This window comes from Echiichthys vipera (genome assembly GCF_963691815.1).
Source record: "Echiichthys vipera genome assembly, chromosome: 22".
NCBI lineage: Eukaryota > Metazoa > Chordata > Actinopteri > Perciformes > Trachinidae > Echiichthys > Echiichthys vipera.
In genome coordinates, this window is record NC_139847.1 from 3,399,357 (window position 1) to 3,423,354 (window position 23,998).

The 23,998-nt window shown below is 43.4% G+C and overlaps 4 protein-coding genes across 5 annotated transcripts in view; 2 read left to right on the top strand and 2 right to left on the bottom strand.

The window, feature by feature from the left end:
* Positions 1-1,184, top strand: part of ovol1a (ovo-like zinc finger 1a) — a 12,073-nt gene extending 10,889 nt beyond the window's left edge. The window contains exons 4-5 of the mRNA XM_083937377.1: positions 1-13; positions 502-1,184. The exon at positions 1-13 is cut by the window's left edge and continues 132 nt beyond it. Coding sequence (XP_083793503.1) covers positions 1-13; positions 502-842 — 354 coding nt within the window. The 3' untranslated portion in view covers positions 843-1,184. The remainder of the gene's footprint in view (positions 14-501) is intronic.
* LOC310964115 (ankyrin repeat domain-containing protein 46) overlaps positions 1-23,998 on the bottom strand; it is a 223,827-nt gene that overhangs the window by 140,809 nt on the left and 59,020 nt on the right. The gene's annotated exons all lie outside the window — the stretch shown is intronic.
* Positions 4,502-10,823, top strand: mus81 (MUS81 structure-specific endonuclease subunit). Its single transcript, XM_083937476.1, has 16 exons — positions 4,502-4,648; positions 5,074-5,203; positions 5,396-5,481; positions 5,654-5,782; positions 5,905-5,985; positions 6,135-6,223; positions 6,379-6,588; positions 6,668-6,784; positions 7,259-7,386; positions 7,530-7,642; positions 7,815-7,934; positions 8,526-8,621; positions 9,355-9,489; positions 10,183-10,286; positions 10,560-10,643; positions 10,735-10,823. Exons 1-16 carry the CDS (start codon positions 4,508-4,510, stop codon positions 10,799-10,801), a joined length of 1,830 nt encoding a protein of 609 aa, XP_083793602.1. The 5' UTR covers positions 4,502-4,507; the 3' UTR covers positions 10,802-10,823.
* On the bottom strand, positions 11,858-19,851 carry tmem185 (transmembrane protein 185). Its single transcript, XM_083937401.1, has 7 exons — positions 19,673-19,851; positions 18,058-18,234; positions 17,195-17,402; positions 16,581-16,664; positions 15,693-15,869; positions 14,202-14,325; positions 11,858-14,049 (listed from the first exon to the last, which is right to left on the bottom strand). Exons 1-7 carry the CDS (start codon positions 19,708-19,710, stop codon positions 13,799-13,801), a joined length of 1,059 nt encoding a protein of 352 aa, XP_083793527.1. The 5' UTR covers positions 19,711-19,851; the 3' UTR covers positions 11,858-13,798.

The window sequence follows — 23,998 nt, forward strand, 5'->3', positions numbered from 1 at the left end:
CGCACGCATACAGGTAGCCGCGCACGTTCATGTTTTTTTTACGCACACAAACTCAAAGGTGGCGGGTACGAGCGGCTGAAATGGGTTTTCTCAGGAGGGGGTCTGGAGTCTCCCTTAGAGGGAGGGGGAGAAGTTCAGCCTCCGTGAGGAACTCGGAGTAGAGCCGCTGCTCCTTTGAGTTGAAAGGAGCCAGTTGAGGTGGTTCAGGATCATCTGGTAAGGATGAACCCTGGGCGCCTCCCTAGGGAGGTGTTCCAGGCACGTCCAGCTGGGAGGAGGCCTCGGGGAAGACCCAGGACCAGGTGGAGAGATTAGATCTCCACACTGGCCTGGGAACGCCTCAGGATCCCCCAGTTAGAGCTGGTTAATGTGGCCCGGGAAAGGGAAGTTTGGGGTCCCCTGCTAAAGCTGCTGCCCCCGCGACCCGACCCCTGGATAAGCGGCTGAAGATGAGATGAGATGGGATGAATATCTAATCTGTTCCCCATTTTCTCCAAACAGGAGTCCGCCCCTACAAGTGCACCCTCTGCGAGAAGGCGTTCACCCAGCGCTGCTCCCTGGAGTCCCACATGAAGAAGATCCACAGCGTCACCCAGAAGTACGCGTACAAGGAGCGACGCAACAAGCTGTACGTGTGCGAGGAGTGCGGCCTCACGGCGGGAACTCAGGACGAGCTGGTGGTGCACCTCCACTCGCTTCACCCCGACAGCGCCCTGTTGAAGGGGAAGGCCGCGAGGAGAGCCGGAGGAGGAGGAGGAAGAGAGGGAGAGGGAGAGGGATCGTCCCCCGGCTCTCCTCAGGGAGGGGATAGTGACGATACCACGGGATCCGCGGGGCAGTGAGAGGAGGAGGTTCATAACAAACGACTAACTCAGGACGTATAAGTGAGAAAGTAGATGTATGTGTATGAATTAATGTACGTGTGTGTGGATTTGGGTATCTGTATATATTTATATCGCAGACTACAGCGTTAAATGAATTAATGTACCAAACGAGACCAAATCTGACTCATATATTGTTTTTTTTTTACATAGGATTGTGATTTGAACTCGTCACCGTGTCTGATTGTACCGTATTTCTTCTGTAATGCGTGTGAATATTTCCCGTGGGCGTCTCTGTACAGCGCAAAAAAAGTTTTTCTATGAAAAAAAAGTTCTTTGTTCATTAAAGGGAGTAATATATTACACGAGGATGACTTTTCTTTATTCGTCTCAGAGTTTTGAAGCATTGACTCCACTTAAAGCTGCATTCTCTCTAATGTCCAGCAGGAGGAGGCTCCACTTAAAGCTGCATTCTCTCTAATGTCCAGCAGGAGGAGACTCCACTTAAAGCTGCATTCTCTCTAATGTCCAGCAGGAGGAGGCTCCACTTAAAGCTGCATTCTCTCTAATGTCCAGCAGGAGGAGACTCCACTTAAAGCTGCATTCTCTCTAATGTCCAGCAGGAGGAGACTCCACTTAAAGCTGCATTCTCTCTAATGTCCAGCAGGAGGAGACTCCACTTAAAGCTGCATTCTCTCTAATGTCCAGCAGAAGGAGACTCCACTTAAAGCTGCATTCTCTCTAATGTCCAGCTGCACTGTTTATTGTTTTTACTTGATTGTGACATTTCGGTCACCTAGAAAAAGTCTTCATGAGCGTTCAGCGGTTGCTCCTTGCTAACAAAGCTAGCCAGTTAGCACTCGGTAAACTCACAAATTGCTCAAATAAATTTAATTTGTAGAAAATAAGTAAAGGATAGATGCAAGAAAATATCAAATATGTATGTTAAAGCATGCGAGCGAGGACACAAAAGGAATTCTTGCATGACTGTTGACACATAGGGAAATATGTAGTAAACAGTTAGACACAGTCTGTCCTCGGAAACACTACAATTAGTATTAAGTTTAATTTAAACCGTAGTATTTTTCCTGGATTTCTCTTAGTTTCCAGTCCAACAAGTCAGCCTCATTTTCCATCATTAAATATGTCTTTTAGCCCCGGGGACCATGTTTCATTTGACTACAAAAGGGCAAGTTAATTAGGATTTTCACCGCCTCTTCCAACTCTGTGTGTGTGTTTGAGTGTGTGAGTGTGTGTGTGTGCGTGTGCATGTGTGTGTGTGTGTGTGTGTGTGTGTGTGTGTGTGTGCGTGTGTGTGTGTGTGCATGAAAGATGGCTGCCGTGCACTCATGATGCAACTTCCACCCCCAAAGCTTTTCTGACTCAGTGCTGAGGGAAGAGAGAGGTCGCCGTTGGGAGGGTGAGGTTGGATTCCTGGTCTCTGTCGGGTCTTGTTGGAGGAATCCTGCAAACGCCCTTCAGCCTGAGGAAACACGGAGGTTCAGCCACCTAACGGTCTCCGAAGTTAACTTTTGAAATAAAAAGGCCTGGAAGTCTCTCTGTTGTCATTCACACCATCCCACTTCTGATACATTAGAATATTTTAAAGCTACATTTTAGCAGTTAAGCTATGAAAAAGAACGCATTAGCTCATAATCACTGGATTTTCTGCTGTTTGTTTATTTATTTTTGTTGTTGTAATTGATTTATTAGTGTTTTTCAGGGCGTGAAATGCCTTTAAAAGACCATTTTGTGGCTCACAAGCACAATCCTCACTTTGTCCCCCATGTTATTCTAGTTTTTCATTTTTTTTAATTAATTTTCAGATATTTTGAACAAATAAAACTAATTCCTTTGAATGTTGTGAGGCAAAATGTGTAAATCACGCTGGAAAAATATATTTATTTTTATTTATTATGATTTCAGGCTGTAAAACAAAAAGAGTGACTATTTCAAAAGGACATCAGAACTTTCCTTAAGCACTTTATTTATTGTTTAACTCGTTATTTGTGTTTCTATTTCTGCCTCTAGATGCCCCTGTTCATACTTCCGCCCTCGTTGCCCCGCCCATCTACTTCCGGCGACGCACCGACGTCAACACGGAAGTGCGCCGTTTTTTTGAAGACGAGGCGCCACAAACAAATGCAACAAACTCCCGTGGAAGGTGAGTGGCTTTTACACACAGACACACACAGACACACACACTTTACCTCACCTCACGTTTGAACTTCTAAATCTCTCTAAATAAACTTCCTGATACTTTTGAATACGGCGGCGCGTCAGCGGAAAGCGGTCACTTGGTTACGCTAGCTCGGGTTAGCTCGCGTTAGCTTGTTTTAGCTAAAGTTGCAGTTGTTGTTGTTGTTGTCTTTTATCATCTTGTGTGATTTGTTAGTGTCTGTATACAGGGTCATTTTTCTTCTGGAGTAATCAGGAAGTTTTTTTTCAATCTCAAATAAGGTGCGAGAGGTTTCCGATTGCACAGATTTATTTATTTTTATAGTTAAAAAGTACTTTTCTAAATTATCATTATTTACATTATTTGTATCCCTTTATTTTTCCATATTATATATTTTATTTTTCATGTTTAAAAAAATAATTTTATAAATTGTTATTTAAATTTCACATAAGCTGCGAGAGGTATCTGAAAGGATTGCACAGATGTTTTCTTATTTTTATAAAAAGCCATTTCATTATTTTTAGCCATTTTATTTTTTCCATATTATCTTTATTAATCAACAAAAGATCATTTTATACATTATTGGTTTAATTAATTATTACTATCACTTTATTTTTTCACATCATTTATATTCTTTATTAAGTATAAAAAGAATAATTGTATACATTATTATTTTGCCATTTAATTATTTTAATCCCTTTACTTTTTCCATATTTATATTCTTAAATCAGTTAAAAAGTCATTTTCTAAATTTTTATTTGAATTCATATTTTTTTCAAATTACTTATATTCTTCATTAAGTATAAAAATAATAATTTCATGAATTATTATTATTTTGCCATTCTATTATATCTAACAGTATTTAAATTAATCCTTTCTATCCCTTTACCTTTTCAGAATATTTATAATCTTTGAGTTAAAATCATTTTATACATTATTTTATTTAAATAAATAATTTTTATCACTTTATTTTTTCCATGTATTTTATATTCTTTATTTTTTAAAATTTAAAATAAGGTGCGAGAGGCGTCTCTGAAATGATTGCACAGATGTTATCTCTTCATTCTGTTATTTTAAGATATCTGTTAAATGTCACATCTCAGATGAAACAACACAACGTGTGTCATGATATTAACCTCTTTTTAAACAGAAACTTAGGTATATGACTAGAAACTCAACATTTATTAAATTTTTGGGGTATTTTTGAAAATAAATTTCCTGTCAAACAGATGTATGTTATGAATCTTTTCTTATTATTCTTATTCTGCAAACCAGAAACCAACTTTATTGTTTTAATGTCTCACTTTAACTCGTACCTGGACACTAAAGTAGTGCAGAGCTGTGAAAACCAAAGCCCTTTGTAATGAATTTGATCCGTAACGTTAATGATTTATGTTTAGTTTTATTTGATATACACTACCTCGAGTGATACTGTTACTCTGTTATTTTAAGATTGAACAGTAATAACTGTTGGAAGTCTTTTTTTTCTGCGGTCAGACCCAGAGGGATGCCCGCCTCGGAGCCGGTCCGGTTGGGTCGGAAACGAGCCCTGCCCTCCTGCCCGAACCCGCTGTTCCTCAAGTGGCTGACGGAGCTCCGGGACGAGGCCAAAGAGAAGGGACTGAAGATCCATTACACCTACCACAAGGTAACCAGGACGACCGTTGTTTATTTTTATATTTATCTATTTATTTAGATTGTTTTTGTTTTTGTGTTATTTTATTAGTCTGAATGAATTCATCAGGGTTCGTACAAGTGCTTGAAATCCTTAAACGCTTGAATTTTAATGTTGTTTTCAAGGTTTGAAAAGTGCCTGAATGAAGTAAAGTGCTTTAAAACACTTGAAGTTGTATTTTCATTTCTTTCACAACAAATAGCTCACGAATATAAACTTGAATATTTTAAATTTTAGACAATTTTAGTTTAGTTTTAAACATTTAGTTTCATATTAGTTTAGCAAAACAGAATCTTTCTGATCATTTTCAATATTTCTGTATTTGTAGAAATATGGACTTAGAGCAGATAAAGGCAGGTTGAATAGAAGGTCACACGTTGTTTTGTCTTTGTTTCCAGGCCATCGGCTCTTTGAATAAATACCCGTTGCCGCTTCAAAGCGCCAAAGAGGCGAAGATCCTGCAGAACTTTGGAGACGGCATCTGCAAAATACTGGACGACAAACTGCAGCGCTACCGACGAGAGCACGGTAAGGAACGGACAGATGGAGTGAGTGCGTGTTTCCGATAACACTCGACAAATAAAAACACAACAACGCACTGAATCTAATTATCTAAAGTATTTGAGCAGGAGATTTTTCATGGCTTTGTTGTCTTAAAATTACCTGAAGTTCTCGGTTTATCAAGGTAAAAACCAGGTTTCCTCTTTATCGCTTCTTTAGGTTCAGACGCTCCGATTCACTGTGTCCCCAAAGGAGCGCCCCCTCCTGGCAGACAGGACAACAACATCCTGGCTCCCTCCAGAAAGGTAAGTGGGGAGCGGAGGTTCGGCGAAGACATCGTACAACAATAATAAAAGTCGTGGAAACGTATAAGAGCAACACTGTGACCCACATAGAAAACCAGCGTGTCAGTTGTGGATTACTGTGTGACCTCTGAGGTTTCATCTGTTGTCCTGGGTCATCCATCTTTCCTTGTAGAAGAATGCAGCGGGAGATCAGGGGAAAGAGAAAGGAGGAGGAGGAGGGAGGAGGAAGAAGAGGGAGTACGTACCGCAGAAGAGGTCTGGAGGTTACGCTGTGTTGCTCACACTTTACAGAGAGTCACAGGTACATCTCTCTCCACCTCACACGGTTGAAATATGTGGATTCTGTAAACGCATTGTAAGGCTCTCTCTCTCTCTCTCCCTCTCCCTCTCCCTCTCTCTCTCCCTCCCTCTCTCTCTCTCTAGATCCCAGGTAGTAAGGGTTACATGTTTAAGATGGAGCTACAAACAGAAGCTCAGCATCTGTGCGATAAGTCGTTCACTGTCGTAAGTGAAATATCATTTATAACACAACATACCTGCCCTTTTACTTATGTTCTTCTCTGGCATTGATCTCTGTTTATCCTCCTGTGCAGTTTTTTTATTTTGTCTGTCTGTGTGTGTCTGTGTGCACGCCTGTGTTTGTGTGTGTGAAGCCAGATCTAGGCAGTAAGTACACGGCCTGGTCTTCGGTGAGCACCCTGATTCAGAAGAGCTTCGTGATAAAGACCCACAACCCTGCACGGTACGCAGGAAGCACAGAAACCTTAACTTCCTGCTCTATCTTCTAGATATTATAGTTTTTATTTTAGATCCTTTTAGAGAGCGTCATGTAAACAACGACCACCCGCCGGCTCTCCGCCTCCTTTTCGATGATGAGCGTGTTCCTTCCTCACTCAGGTATTCTCTCACAGAAGAGGGTCTGGCTTTGGCGGAGCGACTGGACTCGGTGGAAGAAGGGACTAAAGAGGGCGGCGGCCCCCAGGGGGACAGAGAGGAGGCTCCGAGCGAAGGAGGGGGAGACGAGGAGGAAGAGGACAGTGCCCCTGGACTTGTGGATCTTACTGCCAGTGATGATGATGACGAAGAGGAGAAAGAAGGCAAAACACAGTGAGTGTGTTTTAAATAAGTGAAGTCTTCTGCTCTGTTTCCTGCTGGAACTAAAGGAATCATCCTCTTCTCCTCGCAGCTCCGCGGAGAGGCCGACCTGCGTCCGCGCGGCAACGAGTGGAAAGCCCAACGCAGCGTGTCTTCTACCTGGAGCCTATGAGATCATACTCTGTGTTGACTTCATCGAGACAACGGGGTAAGTAGAGCTGTGTCCGCGCGCGTGTGAGATATGTGTGAAGCTCTACGTCATCCGCGCACTCAGGTCCCCATCTGAACAACCTCACCTTCTGTTCCTTCTGTATCACAGCATCATTTAATCCGTGCTCTTGTACTGTGCCCTCTGTTTTTCCACATTTCTTCCCAGTAACAATAGAAACAAGCTCCTAAAAGTCACCACTCAAAAATAATTGGCCTCCCCACCCTTAGTCTACCAGCCCTTGCGTCCCCCTGCCAGCTCAGACCGTAGCACATGACCCCTCACACCCCCTATTCCCCTGTTTGGACCTCCTCCCCTCTGGTATCAGGTGCAGACAACTCACCCACCAAAAAGTCAGAAGGTGACACTGCTGCTGTTTTGTGGAAATTCAAATTTGTCATTTGTTTCAGACTGACTGTGAAACCAAATCTCACCGTGTGTATTTCATGACGCCGTGTTGATTTGTTTGCGCAGCGGCAGCAGCCACCGCAAGCAGGATCTGGTCAAAGAGCTTCAGAGAAACGGCGTGAACTTCGACGTCAGGAAGCTCAACGTGGGAGACTTCCTGTGGGTCGCTCGGGAAAAGGTTGCGCCTGTTCTAGGTAACACACACGCACACACACACACGAAGGTAACACTGGGGGAGAACTATCAGAGATAGTGCAGGGGTGCAAACTTGTCGCCTTTCAGCTAAAATCCCAGCTTTGAATCCAAAAACACATCACATGTGTGTGATTCTCTGCAGGTCAGTTGCGTGCACCTGCAGCCAGGGAGCTCGTCCTCGATTACATCATCGAGAGGAAGAGGATGGACGACCTGTGTGGCAGCATCATAGACGGACGCTTCAGGGAACAGAAGGTCGGTGCGCTGCACGTTCTTCATTTAGCAGTAAAATCAGTTTAAAAAATGTACCATTTCCTCTTTCCTGTCGATGAATAGTTTCATTTTTAATCCCAATCCTTTGCTCTCTCTCGTATCTTTTGATCAGTAATTGAAGGTTTCTGTCATTTTCCTTTCCTCCCTGAATCAGTTTCGGCTGAAGAGGTGTGGTCTCCGTCGGCCTTGTTATCTGGTGGAGGAGTGCGGGTCGGCCGCCTCTCACCTGAGTTTACCTGAAGCAACGCTGCAGCAGGCCATAGTCAACACGCAGGTGAGAGCACACACACGCACACACACACACGCGTGCGCGCGCACACACACACACACACACACACACACACACACACACACACACACACACACACACACACACACACACACACTCCTACACTTACACAGATGAACTTCTGGACTTGATCCAGACCTCAAGCTATAGTATAGCGTGTCGGAGCACGTCAGTGTGTTACAGCGCCACCATGTGGCGAAGATGCAGCAACTGTACAACACAAAGCACATGACTGGGTCTCCAGAAACCCGCCTGCTCAATGTGAAGTGCATCAGATGGACGGTTCAGGACAAACACACACAGCTTCCTTGCTTTATTGTTAAATGATCTTTTATTATATTGTTATTTACATTGTTAAAAACTGACTTTGTTGTACTGTCGCTGTCATTTGTTTTCTATCACGTTTTGATCGCGTAGTTTGGGCGATCTTTAACAAAGACGTCATCGCAAACACCAGGGTTACTCCCCACGCGGCTGTTAGCTCAATCAACGTACAAACAAACACCACGGTCTTCGGCTGTTAGCTCGAGGTACAAAACACCGCGGGCAATTTGTGATTTTGTGTTTGTGTGTCAGGTTGTTGACGGCTTCTTCGTGAAGAGAGTCCAGGACGTGAAGGAGTCGGCGGCATACCTCACCGTCATGACGCGTTACCTCACTAAACTGTACCAGGTGAAACACACACACACTCACACACTCTCACACACTTGCTTGAAGTAGTCCAATGAAGACGTCATGTCATGCGTAGAAAAGGTGATGAATTGGGTCGACACTCTCTGGGGGTCACACTAGATGGGTTCTTTGATGGCTGTGAAGTCCGATGCGGGACTTGCAAACACGGTTGCAAACGTCACAGGGGAAGTTTCCGTCTGGAGCTGGTCGCTGACGCCGTCGAACTTTTCATCTGCTTTGCGTTCTAGATCTGACGTAAAGATCCTGACGCCTTCTTCACAGGAAGTTGTGAAGAATTTGTGGTGGTCAGTGGCGAGGGTCTCAAGGGCTGGGGGTTAGAGATTCTTGAGAGATGTATTCAGGTGGTCTTTATAGCGCTTACGCTGACCTCCTGCAGACCGGCGACCGGCAGAGAGCTCTCCGTATAGTATTCTACGCGGAAGTCTATCCTCTGGCATTCTGGCAGCATGTCCCAGCCAGCGTAGGTGTGTTTGGAGTAGGACGACTTCGAGAGGCTCGATGTTTGCTCGCCTGCGTATTTCTGTGTATGGCACTTTGTCCCACCACTTAAGCCCCAGGATGCGTTGTAAACACACACACGCACACAGACACACACACACACACACACAGAGACACACACACGCACGCACTGCTTTGTGAAACGCCTCCCGGACCACAAACTCATCTCCTCCGTATCCGTGACGCGTGTCTAACCCCTCGTCCTTTCTTTCAGAACTGTACGCTCATCTGTCGCTCCCGGGAGCTTGAGGGGGACGGAGATGGAGAGGGGGATGCGGAGGAGAGAGGGACGCCATCCTGCTCTCTCATTTCTTTCGCAGAGTTCAACCACGGTGCAGTCAAAAACAAGGTGCGTCTGTGTGTGTGTGTACACGCCATTACCCACCTGGTTCCCGCAGCAAGTGCTCGAAAGTTTATCAGTTTAAGGGCGGAAATTAAGGTTTTATAAAACAGACACGGGTCATTGAAAGTGCACGAATATCCAGATTTTTGTGCATGATTTTGTGTTTTGTTTCGCTCCTCAGCCGCTTGTTCACATTTTTAAAAATTCTCAGTATTGTAACGGCATTGAACATTAATCTGTGTCTCAAACTAGGTCTCTAACTCTGAGGAGACTTGACAAGTATGATAAATAAAATCTATACAATTTTATACACACACACACACACACACACACACACACACACACACACACACACACACACACACACACACACACACACACACACACACACACACACACACACACACACACACACACACACACACACACCCCTCATCTTCAGCCTCTTATCCTGGATCAGGTCTCGGGGGCAGCAGCTCCAGCAGGGGACCCCAAACTTCCCTTTCCCGGGCCACATTAACCAGCTCTAACTGGGGGATCCTGAGGCGTTCCCAGGCCAGTGTGGAGATCTAATCTCTCCACCTGGTCCTGGGTCTTCCCCGAGGCCTCCCATGACGCTGTTGGTCCTTAATAATGTTGTTTTTAATTTAATTTCAGTGTGTTTGTGGCTACATTAATCCCCGTTTCCCTCTCTTCCAGTGTCAGACAGTGAGAGAAGTGTTCGCCAGACAGTTGATGCAGGTGAGCGGTTTGTCCGGCGACAAGGCGGCGGCCATACTGGAGCAGTACAGCACTCCACACAGGTAACTCACATGTTATAGTACTCACAGACATGTCGCTCACTCTTCACGTTCTCTTACCGTAGAGTGTCGAAAATAATGGAATTTCAACCAACTGTAGTTACAATCAACTGTAAAAACACAGGCGACACACGTGCACAGCGCCCTAGAGACACATTACTGCACCTCTATCCTGATTGACAGGTCACTGTGTAGCCCCGCCCTAAAGCATCCCACGCTTTCTGGTCCATTTGATTCTTACCCATGATCTTATTTTTCTAAATCTCTCATTTTTAGTCTCCTGACGGCGTACGAAAAGTGCTCGAGTGACGCAGAGAAAGAGAAACTCCTCTCTTCCATCCGATATGGAAAGCTCCGCAGGTACCTAGTGTTTCCTGTAGTGTTTCCTGTAGAGTCAATACCAGGAGGAAAACTGTTCTGCGTTTTAATTTCTGTCCTTTGTTTTTGTCAGAAACCTGGGTCCAGCTCTGAGCAGGACCGTTTATCAGCTGTACTGTACTCGAGGAGCACTGTCGTAGATGCACACCAGCGTTTCAGACCTTTTACCGCCAGACCAAGCTCCAATAATGTGAAAACAGTTAATACTTGTACTTTACTTGAACAGGATTAGAGGATTGAAATGTGTTTTTTTGTAAATTTGAAGAAATTGCTTTATTTATCATGACTGTTACAGTTGTGTGATGAAGTTCACAAATACTACTTCAATAAAGGTTCATTTGTGAAAAGTGTTGTTTTCCAAATGTGACAGTGTTGCTGTGACTAAGGCATCATGCATCTCCCAGCACCCCCCTGTCGGGGGTGCTGGAAGATGCATGAATGCCAATCTTTCATGAACCAATCCCAGCTGACACCAGTTGTGGGGTGGTTCCACCCTGGACAGGACGCCAGTCTATCACAGGACACATAGAGACGAACAGAGACAGACAACCATTCACACCTACGGGTGATTTAGAGTCATCAATGAGCCGAACACCTGCATGTCTTTGGAAGGAAGATGGTAGAACCTGGATAGAGCCCACACAGACAACATGCAAGCTCCACACAGAGGAGCCTAAGCTGGGATTGGAACTAGGAACCTTCTCGCTGTGAGGCAATGGTGCTGACCATCACACCACCCTGGCGCCCCTGGCTTAAGCAGTCACGGCATAATTTGACAGAAAATTGTCAGATTATGTCGAAAAGGTCAAAATAGAATATGCCACGTCATGAGTCACTGCTGGGGTAGTGGTAGCTCAGTCCATAGGTGGACTTGGCTGGGAACCATAGAGTCAGTGGTTCAAGTCCCGATGTGGACCATGTATGTATTGTGGACTGGTGGCTGGAGAGGTGCCGGTTCACCTCCTGGGTGCCGGTCTGCTCTAAACAATAACGGTTCTTACACACACTAGAGCTACTTTTATTACATTAGGATAAAAACTAAGTCTCCTATGTCTGTAGTTTGATCCAGGTGCTGCTGATCTGTGCACAGCAAAGCACCTTCTGTGGTTTTCTTTCAGAACAACGTAAAAGCTGCTAAATCACATAAAATTCTGCACACAGAAAAAAAAGTCAGAGTTGAATTAAAACAGAACCGGGTGATTGTTTATTGAGATACTGGTTTCTTTTTTCACGGTCTGCCTCTGACCTCCCACCCTGCCGTCTCCACTCTGGTCCCTTATGTGACAACTGCCGTTATTTACAACAACAAACAAACAAACAAACAAACAGGAATACAAAATCTGACAGGACTCCCAACACACTAACAAAGTGCCATTTCTATTGTTCTCTCTTTCAAAAAAGGAAAGGTTAAAAAAAATGCTCCGGGTTTGTTTGAGAACAAAACTAACGTGTGACCTCGCGTGTGTATTCCTCAGCCAGTGCCATGTTAGTATGACATTTCCTCTTTGCGTTGGCATGGAAACCGTCAGATGAAGGACAATGGAGGGACTTTTGTCCCCAAAAGAGCGACTTTGGAGGACACCTACTGTTGGCTTTGGCTGCACTTTTACACATAAGCATGAAGATGAACGGTGACTCGCTCAGAGCACATGTAGGCGTCAGGGCTGTCGACGCAAAACAAAAAAAAGCAGCAATACCGTGGCTGTCTGCCTCACGCGCTCTCGCCGCCGCTGCTGCTCCCATAAACACCTCGAAACCTTCAACCTCCTCGGAACAAGTCTGCGTGACGTCGCCAGTTCCCGGGAAAAACCGAGGAAGAAAGGTTACTAATGCGGAGACGGCAACGAAAGCGCCTCACCGGAGAGACGACGAGATTCAGCCAAGAGCGTAATCTGAATTTAGAGGAACAGCGAGAAACTTGGTTGTTCATGACCAATGATGACGCGACTGCGGCCGTGTAATCCGCGAGGTGTATGGTGTGTAAAGTTTAACAATAAAGTTCATTATTTTATTCGTTTATTTTGTAATGTGTGGGTAGATCTTTTGTTTATGTTGAGATAGATATACTGTATACAAGTTAGGTCTCATTGGTTACCCAGGAAACACACTAAGCGACGTCTGCAGCGCTTTAGTGACAAAGTGCGGCTAAATAACACCTGCAGCCAATCAGTGGGGCTTTACACAGAGATTCTGCTACAGCGCCGCGATGAAGCAACGCCACCGCTCGGGTTATTCCCACAGACAAAACAAAGGCGCCCACAGAACGTCGGAAGAAAAAGGGGCGCTGGCGTCTAAGTGAGCCGATCTAAACCATTTGATTAACCGACGCGCAGACCGCCAACTTTAGTTAGAGAGACTGAGTGCAGCGCTCGGCGACCGCGCGTGATGTTCCGTAAAAGATTAATGACTTAGGCTACACTGGACGCTGATGTGCCCAACCTGTGGGTGGGCTCGTTACTACCGTGTGTCGCTCTGTCCCGCCGGCTCTCCCGTTCACACACCGTTGCAGCTTCTGGAACTACCTCAGTCGGCGGCAACAGATCCGCCCCACCTGATCTCGCCTCGGTACCTTACACGCGGACGACGGGAGGGAATATTGACACGTCGTTTTGGCCGATTTGGACAGCGCTAATCTGGGAAAGTAATGCGCCCTGACAGACCGGGAAAAAAAATAATCTGAACCCCGGCTTTAACTTGTTCTATCTATCAAAGTGGGAACAGGAGCAATGAGATCCCGAATTCAAGCTAGAGCCTCTCCAATGGTCCCCATCATGAGGCTAGACCAGCGATGTCTCGTCGGTCGTCCTAAATATTTAGATCCATGTGAGTCCGAGACACTCCTGTGGCCGGTTTCCCGTCTTCAGAACGGATCAAACTGGGGGGGAAACGCAGTGAAACTTCACCTCCAGGTGAAAAAACGAAGCTGTCCCTTCTTTTGGTTCAACCCTGGACAGTTTGACAGGGCTGCCTCATGAGGATCCTGGATGTTTATCCATCACCGTATTGGCTCTAACGCGTCATGCAGAGTTTAGGTGAGGGAGACCGAATCCTTCAGGGGAAACCAAACAAGTGTCCTCTGCAGTTTTGGCTTCGCGACTCCAACACAGCAGTCCCCTTTGGCGCTGCCGTCGGGGGGGCTAGTCGGGTATGTCGATGCAGAGTTTGGGAGGCGGGACGAAGTACTTCCCGGGGCTCTGAGTGATCACCACGCCGGTCTTCTTGTGGAACATGGGGGCGATCTTTGGCGGCGGCTCGGGGAGGGGCAGGTCCTCGGCCGCCTCGGGGTCGTCGCTGCGTTGGAGGTCGTAGGACACGTTGCCGTACTCCCGCAGGAAGGGGAGGAGCTCCAGCAGGAAGTGGCAGAAGTCCTTACGGATGCCAAACCACCCTATGGGAAGAGCGGGACAGAGGGGAACTTTACAGAGCAGAAATCACCATCGTTTTGACTATGTTTTGTTAGAACGCTTTAACGTCACTGTGTGCGATTGCTGTGTTGAGTGTTTAGCAGCCCACAGCTCGTTACTGGCTTCAGATACTCACAGTGGTTCCCTCCTTTCTGGCCAAACGTGGTGGCCATGAGTGTGAGCAGGGAGAGCCACAGAGGGACGAACACACACACGTAGCTCAGGCTGTTGTGGCCGTCCAGCTTGTGCACCAGGAGGATCTGAAAAGACACAGAAGTTTTAATAATGCATCATTGGGAGGGGAAAAATATAAATATATTTATACATATATATATATATAAATATATTTATATATATATATATATATATACATGGAATTGGGATTAAATGTTTTATTATGCTTATACAAACATTTCAAAATACAAAAGTCAACAAAGTAGATGGATGGGTGCTGAAATATTCATGTTCCCTTTCTTTACGGACCGACTTTTGGCAGCAGTAGCTTAGTCCATAGGTGACTCGGCTGGAAACCGGAGGGTCGCCGGTTCGAGTCCCTGTGTGGAACATTAATGGGGCGTGGACTGGTGGCACCGAACCCCCAGCAGCTCGGGGCGCCGGTCTCTGGCAGCCCCCTCGCTCTGACATCTCTCCATTAATTGCATGTGTATAGGTCCTGTTTGTGCATGTGTGTGTGTGTGTGTGTGTGTGTGTGTGTGTGTGTGTGTGTGTGTGTGTGTGTGTAATAATAGAGTGAAAAAAACGAATTTCCCGTTGCAGGATTAATAAAGTAATATTTCTTCTTCTTCTTCTTCTTTTAAAAGGACTGTTCACTCACTCAGCCAGCAGAGGGCAGCGCAGGCTACTTTTGAATTGTTACAGCAATTTGCTTTAGATCCAGCTTTTCTATTTAAACACAAACGATGTCATTTTCTGACGCTAAAGGTCTCTGAATCAAAGCAATAACAAAGGACAGAATCTGGCAACGTGGTGAAGCAGTGTGGGATCATGGGAGATGCAGTCTTTATTGCAGTCTGTTGGGATTCCTTCAGTGTTCAGGAGGGTTTTTTTAACCGCGGATTAAAACACTGAATAAAGCAGCTTCATGTTTGTTTCTCTGGTGGAATAAAGGACGTCCCGGAGGGGCTGTGAGCCGAGCTGCTGCTAACGTTTGCCCGGCTTGTTTTCCTGAAAGCTTCAGATCCAGATGCCCGACTAAAATCCAGTCTGATGATTCAAAAACCAGTGTAATCTTAAAAACGTAGCTTGATAAAAACTCAACTCCTGGAGCTTCTGGCAGATAATCACCACGCTGACACAAGCTTAAAGAGGATATGACGCCATCGACAGGCGGTACAAAGTATAAAGTGACACTCAACAGAATATATAAGTCATTTATAGTCGTTTTAATGCAGAAATGTTACATATTATACCTCTAATTTGGTGGGATAAGCTCTATAACTGTGGTTATCTTATTTATATTTGTTAAGAAACTACTTTAACATCTTTAAATTTCATGTTCATCAATGAACAAAAGCTATTTTCTACAATTATAACATAGAGTTAAACAGTCTTAACCAAATGAAATACAATATATCACACGTAATAAACTTTAATAGTGATAACTCACCTCAAAGGTGAGAAGCGGAACGACAATGGTCATCCAGCTGATCGCCATGGTGATGTGAGTCCGCCGTTGCTCGGCGATGATGTCGATGGAGCGGAGGAAGAGCACGGACCAGATGATGTAGTAGAGGACGACAAGGCACAGGAAGGACATCAGGATCCACAGTGGGACACACACCACCTGCAACACACGCGCGCGCACGCACACACACACACACATTATTATAGATCAGTGTCAGAAATTAGGGGAAGAAATGTCCCTAAAAAGGAGATTGTGCAAAAAGAGTGGCTCTATATTTCTTTTTTTTTGAACTTAGTAATTTTGAAACAGTCATATAATCATAAATGAAGGCATTCAAATACATAAAGAGCACATTGGCACATGGTGGTGATTACTGTCTGCATCCTCAAATATGTTTTAATTTCCTAAACTGTTATTATATACATACATATATACATTTAAATACATAAAAGTGGCAAAAGTGCAGTGTACAAATACTCAAAATCATTTAAATCTAACTGACAAAGAAGTACAAACATATTAGCCTCAGAGACGGGGACTCGAGTTTGAGACTTGGACTCGAGCAGCACACAGATGTGACTCATGACTCGACTTGGGCTCGTCCTCCAAAGACGTGAGATTTGAGACTTTTTGGAGCATTAACATCAGGAGCAGAAAGTTATTTATGTTTATTTTATTGATCCCAGGCTGGGAAATCGCAGAATCAATCAGAATCTTCAAAGTAACAAATGTAGCAGAGCAAAAACTGCAAATATTTCCTTTTGACATTTCAATTATTACTGTATTTAAACACAGTACTTGAGTCAATGTGTTGAGAGTGTGTGTGTGTGTGTGTGTGTGTGTGTGTGTGTTTGTGTGCGTGTGTCTCACCAGCCAAGGCCAGTTGATGATCTTGTCCAGCCTCAGAGCGATGAAGATGAACTGAAGGATGTTGACTGAACACAACACCTCCAGCTGAGGAGAGAGAGAGCAAAATATGAAAATATGAACGCAGTTTCAGCACTTTTTCTCTGGACAAGTGTGAGGAAACTTTTTCATATCAAACTGCTTTTTTGTTCCAAAGTAATCTCCGCACTTGCACAAAAAAATTTCTAAAAAAACCTGCAGATTTGGTCGATGAAAAGATTCAAAAACAGTCGACGAGACGCACAAAAACTCAGAGGTCTACGGAAAGATCTGGAAACAAAGCCACGCATCGCCATGACGTCATCAATGCGTGTGACGTGTTACGGCGTGATGACGTATAGGCAGCAAGAAGCATTCTCCGAGGCCCAGGTAGTGTGAGTACAAACGGACCTGGAGGGGGGGACAAGGACCCTAAAGCACGGGGCACGGGACGGACGCACAGTGGGAGTGACAGACTACATTCCCACTGTTTTATTCTGAAAGAGCAGTTCAAAACAAATCTGATCTCATCACAAGCGTTTAAGCTCTGGGTCAGAAATAATCTTTATCAACCCCCCCAAACATAGCAGATTCCTCACCTCGAGGGAGCGGTCGTGCCTGAACCCCCAGACACAGGCCGCCACAGACACGGGAGACACGAAGAAGAGGGGCATGAAGACGAGGAGCCAGAAGTAGTTTCCTCTCGCCACGCGGTCGCACACCAACACCTCGAACATCAGCAGCAGGACGTGGAGGCCCACCGCGATCAGCATGGCTTTGAACTCCACGCACGTCTCCCCTTCAGCCCTGAGAGAGGAGACATTCAGATCAAAACATCGGAAAGGCATTTGGTAACTTGATCAAATGATTATTTTTAATTCCATTCTGCACCGACAGCCGATGTTTAATCATCACATAATATGAATATTGATGTTTTTGTGACATGTGATCTCATCATTGTCACCAAAACCTGCACAATTCACACAGAATCCATGTGCAGATTTACATGAGTGGGATCAATCACACCAACTTTCCTAACCACTGTTTTTACATATGCAGTCAGTTGGGTGTTTAGTAACTATATTAGTAATTATAGGTTTCATGAGCTAGACCCCATGCAGTATTGATTCTTTGCAGCATAAGTAGCCTTAGGGCGCACTCACACTGTCCGTCCGAACCTTTCACCGCCATTGTTTTAAATGTGCCGCCGCCGTAGGCCTCCTGCTCGTACACGTGCAAACGTGCTTTACAAAAGCCCACCTCTCCCAAACGGGCCGTGGTCGGCAACCGTGCCGCTCCTTGACGCGGTACAGTTGCACTCACACTGGTCAAAGGAACTAGACTTTAGCCGTGAAACGTGCTTGGACACAGTACGGATGGACAGTGGGGGTGCGCCCTTAACGGGAGCTAACCCAATTTGCTGCATTAAGACCTGACGGTCCACACGTGTTAGAGAGTCTACCTGTACTGGGGGTTGTGCGCCCAGACTCCGGTGCCCACAGAGGCGCCGATAATGACCAACAGCTTCCACAGCCATATCGGGGTGAACACAGCCCAGTAGCTCCACTGGATGACCCCATCCAGCCTCAGGGACAGCAACACGGAGAAGAGCAGCAGACAGGAGTAGATCAGGAACTTACTGCGAGAAGAGAGAGAGAGAACCACAGTCATTCAAATGTAAAAGAAGACGACAGCGAGAGGAAGATAAACATCCCCAACTCAGAACAGACAGAAATGACGATGCAAATATCACATATGGACCTGCTGCTATCAATCGTTTTCACTTTATGCCACCAACTGCATTTTATTATTTTTATTATTATAATTACAGCTGATACTCACCACCTTCCTTAAAACCATGACTGTCATTAGATTAAGCCAACAGAAACTGTTATGAATGCTACAAAATAATAATTAATAATTATTAATAAGTACCGTTCACACCACACACACACACAGTCTGGAGCCGTTGCTCTTGAGGGCCTGTGAGGTTTAGGGCAGCGGTGTCAAACTCCAGCTCACAGTGGGCCAAATTTAAAAACTGGAACAAAGTTGCGTCCCAAACTCAATATTTAATAAAGAAAAAAGAGAAGACTGCAAATGTGCATGTTCACCCTTCTCTCCAGATCCAGATCTTTGGGTCGTTTTTGTGGAGGGGTGGATTAAGTTTGTCTGCAGAGACTGGTAGCATGGATGCTCATGTTTGTCAACAGAAAAGTAGACGTGAATGTAACATATTATTTAACATTTATTTAGCACATATTTTACCCAAAGTCTGGAGCCTGTAAGGTATAGGGTTCCCACACCTCATCCAAGGTCGAATTCAAGCCCCTTTCAAGCATTTCAAGGTGCATTTACATGCGTTCAAGCACCTTACAGCGGTGGTAAACTACATATTTGTATCCAGTACATACAGTATGCTTATCTTGCACTTGATCAACACATTAAATTAGATGCTATCATGCTATAAAAAACAAAATGAGGTTTCATGAAAACTTTCCACAGAGGGAATTACTTCTACAGACCAAAGCATGGTCAAAAAAAGTAATTATTTCATGCAGAAATGTGAGAAAATTTGGATTTCAGTCTCCCTCGAATATAGAGATCTTCTTTTATGTTATTATATCACATGTGCCATCCCCTATGACCTAAATCCAAGCAGTTTCAAGCACTTTATTTAGAGAATATAAGCACATCACACTCAAATTCAAGTGTTTTTAGCACCCGTGCGAACCCTGGGCTAATGAAGAGGCTAAAAACTGCGTGTGCTGCCTTTAAAAACACTTAGAAATTACCATACAGCCACAATACTGCAGTCAACATTAGCTTAAACGTTAAAGTATCTTAGCTAGCATGTCAGCCGCGGCCTAGTTAAGCCTGACACCTTCATTTCGCTTCATGTAGCAACTGTACTTACAATTATCTAATTAGTTACGTTATCTAGTACGTCACCAGACATGCGTGTGTGCTATTCCGACCTTAAACAACAGATTTCCGGTGTGTCTTCGTACGTTTTGAGCGATGCTAAGTAGCAAGCTAAACGGTTAGCTCGAGTGCTAGCTGCTAGCTGAAGTTACCTGGGGTTGAAGTCCTGGAAGAGTCCTCTTAAATTCATGGTGGAGACGCCGGGGGGCTCGCCAACGTTAGTGAGGAAGGTTACCGCCTGAAGTGTCTGCTACACGGGGTCATTTCGGTGAGAGTCGAGCCCCGTGGGTCGGTTCCGTTACAGAGCTCCTGCTAGCCCGTGTGTTTTGTTTTTTTCCTCCTCTCGGATGTCACGTGACTTCACGGAAATAGCCGAACTGTTTCCGACAGTGACGTAGGTCAATAGACGAGTGGATTAAATTAAATTAAATTAAATCATATTAAATTAAATTAAATTAAATTAAATTACATTACATTACATTACATTACATTACATTACATTAAATTAAATTAAATTAAATCAAATCATATAAAATAAAATAAAATAAAATAAAATAACATTCAATTAAATTAAATTAAATTAAATCAAACTAAATTAAATTAAATCATATTAAATTAAATTAAATTAAATTAAATTACATTACATTACATTACATTACATTACATTACATTAAATTAAATTAAATTAAATCAAATCATATAAAATAAAATAAAATAAAATAAAATAACATTCAATTAAATTAAATTAAATTAAATCAAACTAAATTAAATTAAATCATATTAAATTGAGTTAAATTAAATCAAAACGGATTGAATTAAATTAAATTAAATTAAATTAAATTAAATTGAGTTAAATTATATTAAATTAGTTAATAAACATAATTAATTGCAGCCTTACAAACAAATTTATTTGATTTGATTGGACTGGGTAGATAAATCTCATTAAATTAAATTAAATTAAATTAAATCAAATTAAATTAAATTAAATTAAAATTGAAAAAAACAAATCATATTAAATTAAGTTAAGTTAAATTACATTAAATTATTTAATAAACATAATTAATTGCAGCCTTACATACCACTGTATTTGATTTGACTGGACTGGGTAGATAAATGAAATTAAATTAAATTAAACCATTATAATGCTAAAATGCGGTGCTAATAATTGTGTGTCTTTACCGTCACCAAGTACTATTAATGGCAACATTTTAGACGATGCCATTATGTCCATAACGTAACACATATGTCTAACATTAAACATGACCTGTCTTCATACATGAATACGAGCAGACCTTGAACTTTCCCATCACACAGACCAACGTGTACATTTTACGCCCTCACACTTCCTCTAACCTGTGTCAGCTGGTTCTGTGGGAGGTTCTGAGCGTGAACACCAAACCCACACATCCTTTTCATAGGAAATAAACGTATAAAGTGGAAAAATCTGGTCTTTTTTTAAACACCATGAAGTTCAGCATGTGAATCTTTTGAATGAGATGACTGCAGAGCGTCCATACAGAAACACGGCAGAGTTAGAGCTTTTTAACTCATAAAGAAGGCAGGGTCTGTTGTTGGCTCCAAGCTCGTCACCCTGGAGGAGGTGGTGGAGCACAGGATGCAAAACTGCTGGTGATCATGGACGATGTCTCTCGTCCCCTCCATGAAACCCTGGACGAGCTTCAGAGCAGCTTCAGCAGAAGACTCCTTCAACCTCGCTGTCTTAAGGAACGGCACAGGAAATCATTCCTACCTGCTGCCGTCAGACTCTACAACTCTGCACAGCAACGCTCAGGGAATAAACTCACACTACTCAAAGTGACCTATCACTGAAATGCACCTGATCTCTCTTGCACATTAAAATCCACATATTATATTGTAATATAGTGTTTGTCTGCGATACTGTACTCTTACTGTAGTTCATATTTTGTATTTTATTTTATTTTTTGTACTTCTGATTGCTCTGTACCGCTGCTACGATGACCTCATTTCCCCTCGGGGATAAATAAAGTTATCTATCTATCTATCTATCTATCTATCTATCTATCTATCTATCTTATTTGGCAGCTTTTGTTCCCCATTTCCACCGTATTAAGCTCTCCAAATAAGGAACATTAACTGAGTTAGACTGTCAAGTTTCAAACAAAACAATGTGGTAGAGTTTGTGTGACTACATTCACTGTCTGTACATAGGAAAGTGTGTGTGTGTGTGTGTGTGTGTGTGTGTGTGTGTGTGTGTGTTCCACGCTTACTTTTAATAACTTCTTCATCAGGGGAAGTCTCTAAAACAAACAAATAAACAAAGAGTTAGAAAGTGAAAGCTGAGTTTTTGGAAAGTTTGTCAAGAAAATGAGACCGTGCACGACAACACATCCGGAATAACCCGAGAAGTGGCTTTTTTAAATTTTATCGTTGAACCCAAATGCAAAACAAACTTTCCAAAAACTCAGCTTTCACTTTCTAACTCTGTGTTTGTTTGTTTCAGAGACTTCCCCTGATGAAGAAGTTATTCCATGTAAAAGTAAGCGTGGAACACACACACACACACACACACACACACACACACACACACACACACACACACACACACACACACACACACACACACACACACACACACACACACACAACACACACACACACACACACACACACACACACACACACTTTCCTATGTACAGACAGTGGATGTAGTCACACAAACTCTACCACATTGTTGTGTTTGAAACTGCAGGTTCCCACTGATGTCTGGGAAATATCCGTTGATGTCTGAGTCTCAGAGAGTCTGTCAAAGCGGGTCTGGACACCTACTGGTGCTTTGACAGCAAATATTAAAGGCTAAACTGAGAGTCTTATATATAAAACATCACTTAAAAGATGAACAAACGTGCTTGAGCGGCTTGGAGATATGAAATGCAGATCATCTCTGCACACACACACACACACACACACAACACAGTCAACAAGACAAAACATGCAAAATGAATTAAAGTGCAACATTAACAGGAGGTGACAGCTGTAAACACTGAATTTCAGCAGCAGATATGATGTAAACACACTTTAATCATTTGGAAATGTGATTTATTTGGCCATTATTCAGTGTTTTAAAGACTCAACAAAGTGACTTTTGACTGAAAACAAACTAATAAAATATTTAAATATTAAATCAATTGCAACAACCTTTGCAGAATAAATTAAAGAGCAATGAATGAATAATAAAGGATGCATCAGAAACAAATATTTAAGGCTGAACTGAGAGTCTTATATAGAAAACATCACTTAAAAGATGCAAAGACGTGCTTGAGCGGCTTTGAGAAATGAAATGCGGATCATCTCTGCACGCACGCACGCACACACACACACACACACACACACACACACACACACACACACACACACACACACACACACACACACACACACACACACACACACACACACACACACACACACACACACACACACACACACACACACACACACACACATTTAACGTGCAACATTAACAGGAGGTAAAAGATCAAACATTCACCAAAGAAAAGACCAGCTTTTATTGGAGCAGTGTAGAATAAATAACATCCTCAATTAATACAAATATGATAATCATAGAATTCACAAATTAACTTTTAATCCATCAGTAAATTGTTCAAACTAAAATGTGATTTACAAAAAAACAACATAAAGAGTCAATAAGTTATCTGACATTTAAAAAAAATACATTTATTTTAATTTAAAAATCTATCTCATCTCATCTCATCTTCAGCCTCTTATCCGGGGTCGGGTCTCGGGGGAAGCAGCTTTAGCAGGGGACCCCAAACTTCCCTTTCCCGGGCCACATTAACCAGCTCTAACTGGGGGATCCTGAGGCGTTCCCAGGCCAGTGTGGAGATCTAGTTTAAAAACAACCACCTGGACTCATTGAGCTGCTACATGACCTGGATCTCTTCACAGCGGTTCAACGCGCCTTTCAAATTTAGTAACGTACAGATAGGCGTGCATTTACAATTCAAATGACCTCAAATGACTTCACATCCAATACAAAGCTATGTGTTCGACTGAAAGTCACATGCAAACTATCACATGCAAACACTGCAGATGCAAATCATTCTGGTGCCGTCAAACGAACCACTTTCAAGTTTCACTTTCAGACATCCAGATCCTCATCCTGGTCCTCAAAGCTACTGTCATCGTCAGCCCAGAGGGGTCACAAGCTCACGTTCAAATCAGAGAAACTTACAGGACTTTCTGGTGGCGGTCTGTTTCCTCCCACAAACATAAAAAGTCTCTCCTGCAGATCGAAAGTTCGGTTGAATTCTTGAAATAATTGGAACGATCCAGGTGAGTTGGGAGGGTCAAGCTCTCGTCTCTGTGAACCACTGATCGGGCAAAGCGCTTAGACAGCAGGTACCTTCAAAAGCTGGAGGGATAATAAAAAGATGATAATTAGGGCACTGTCTAAAGAGCAATGTTTGTTTCGTTTT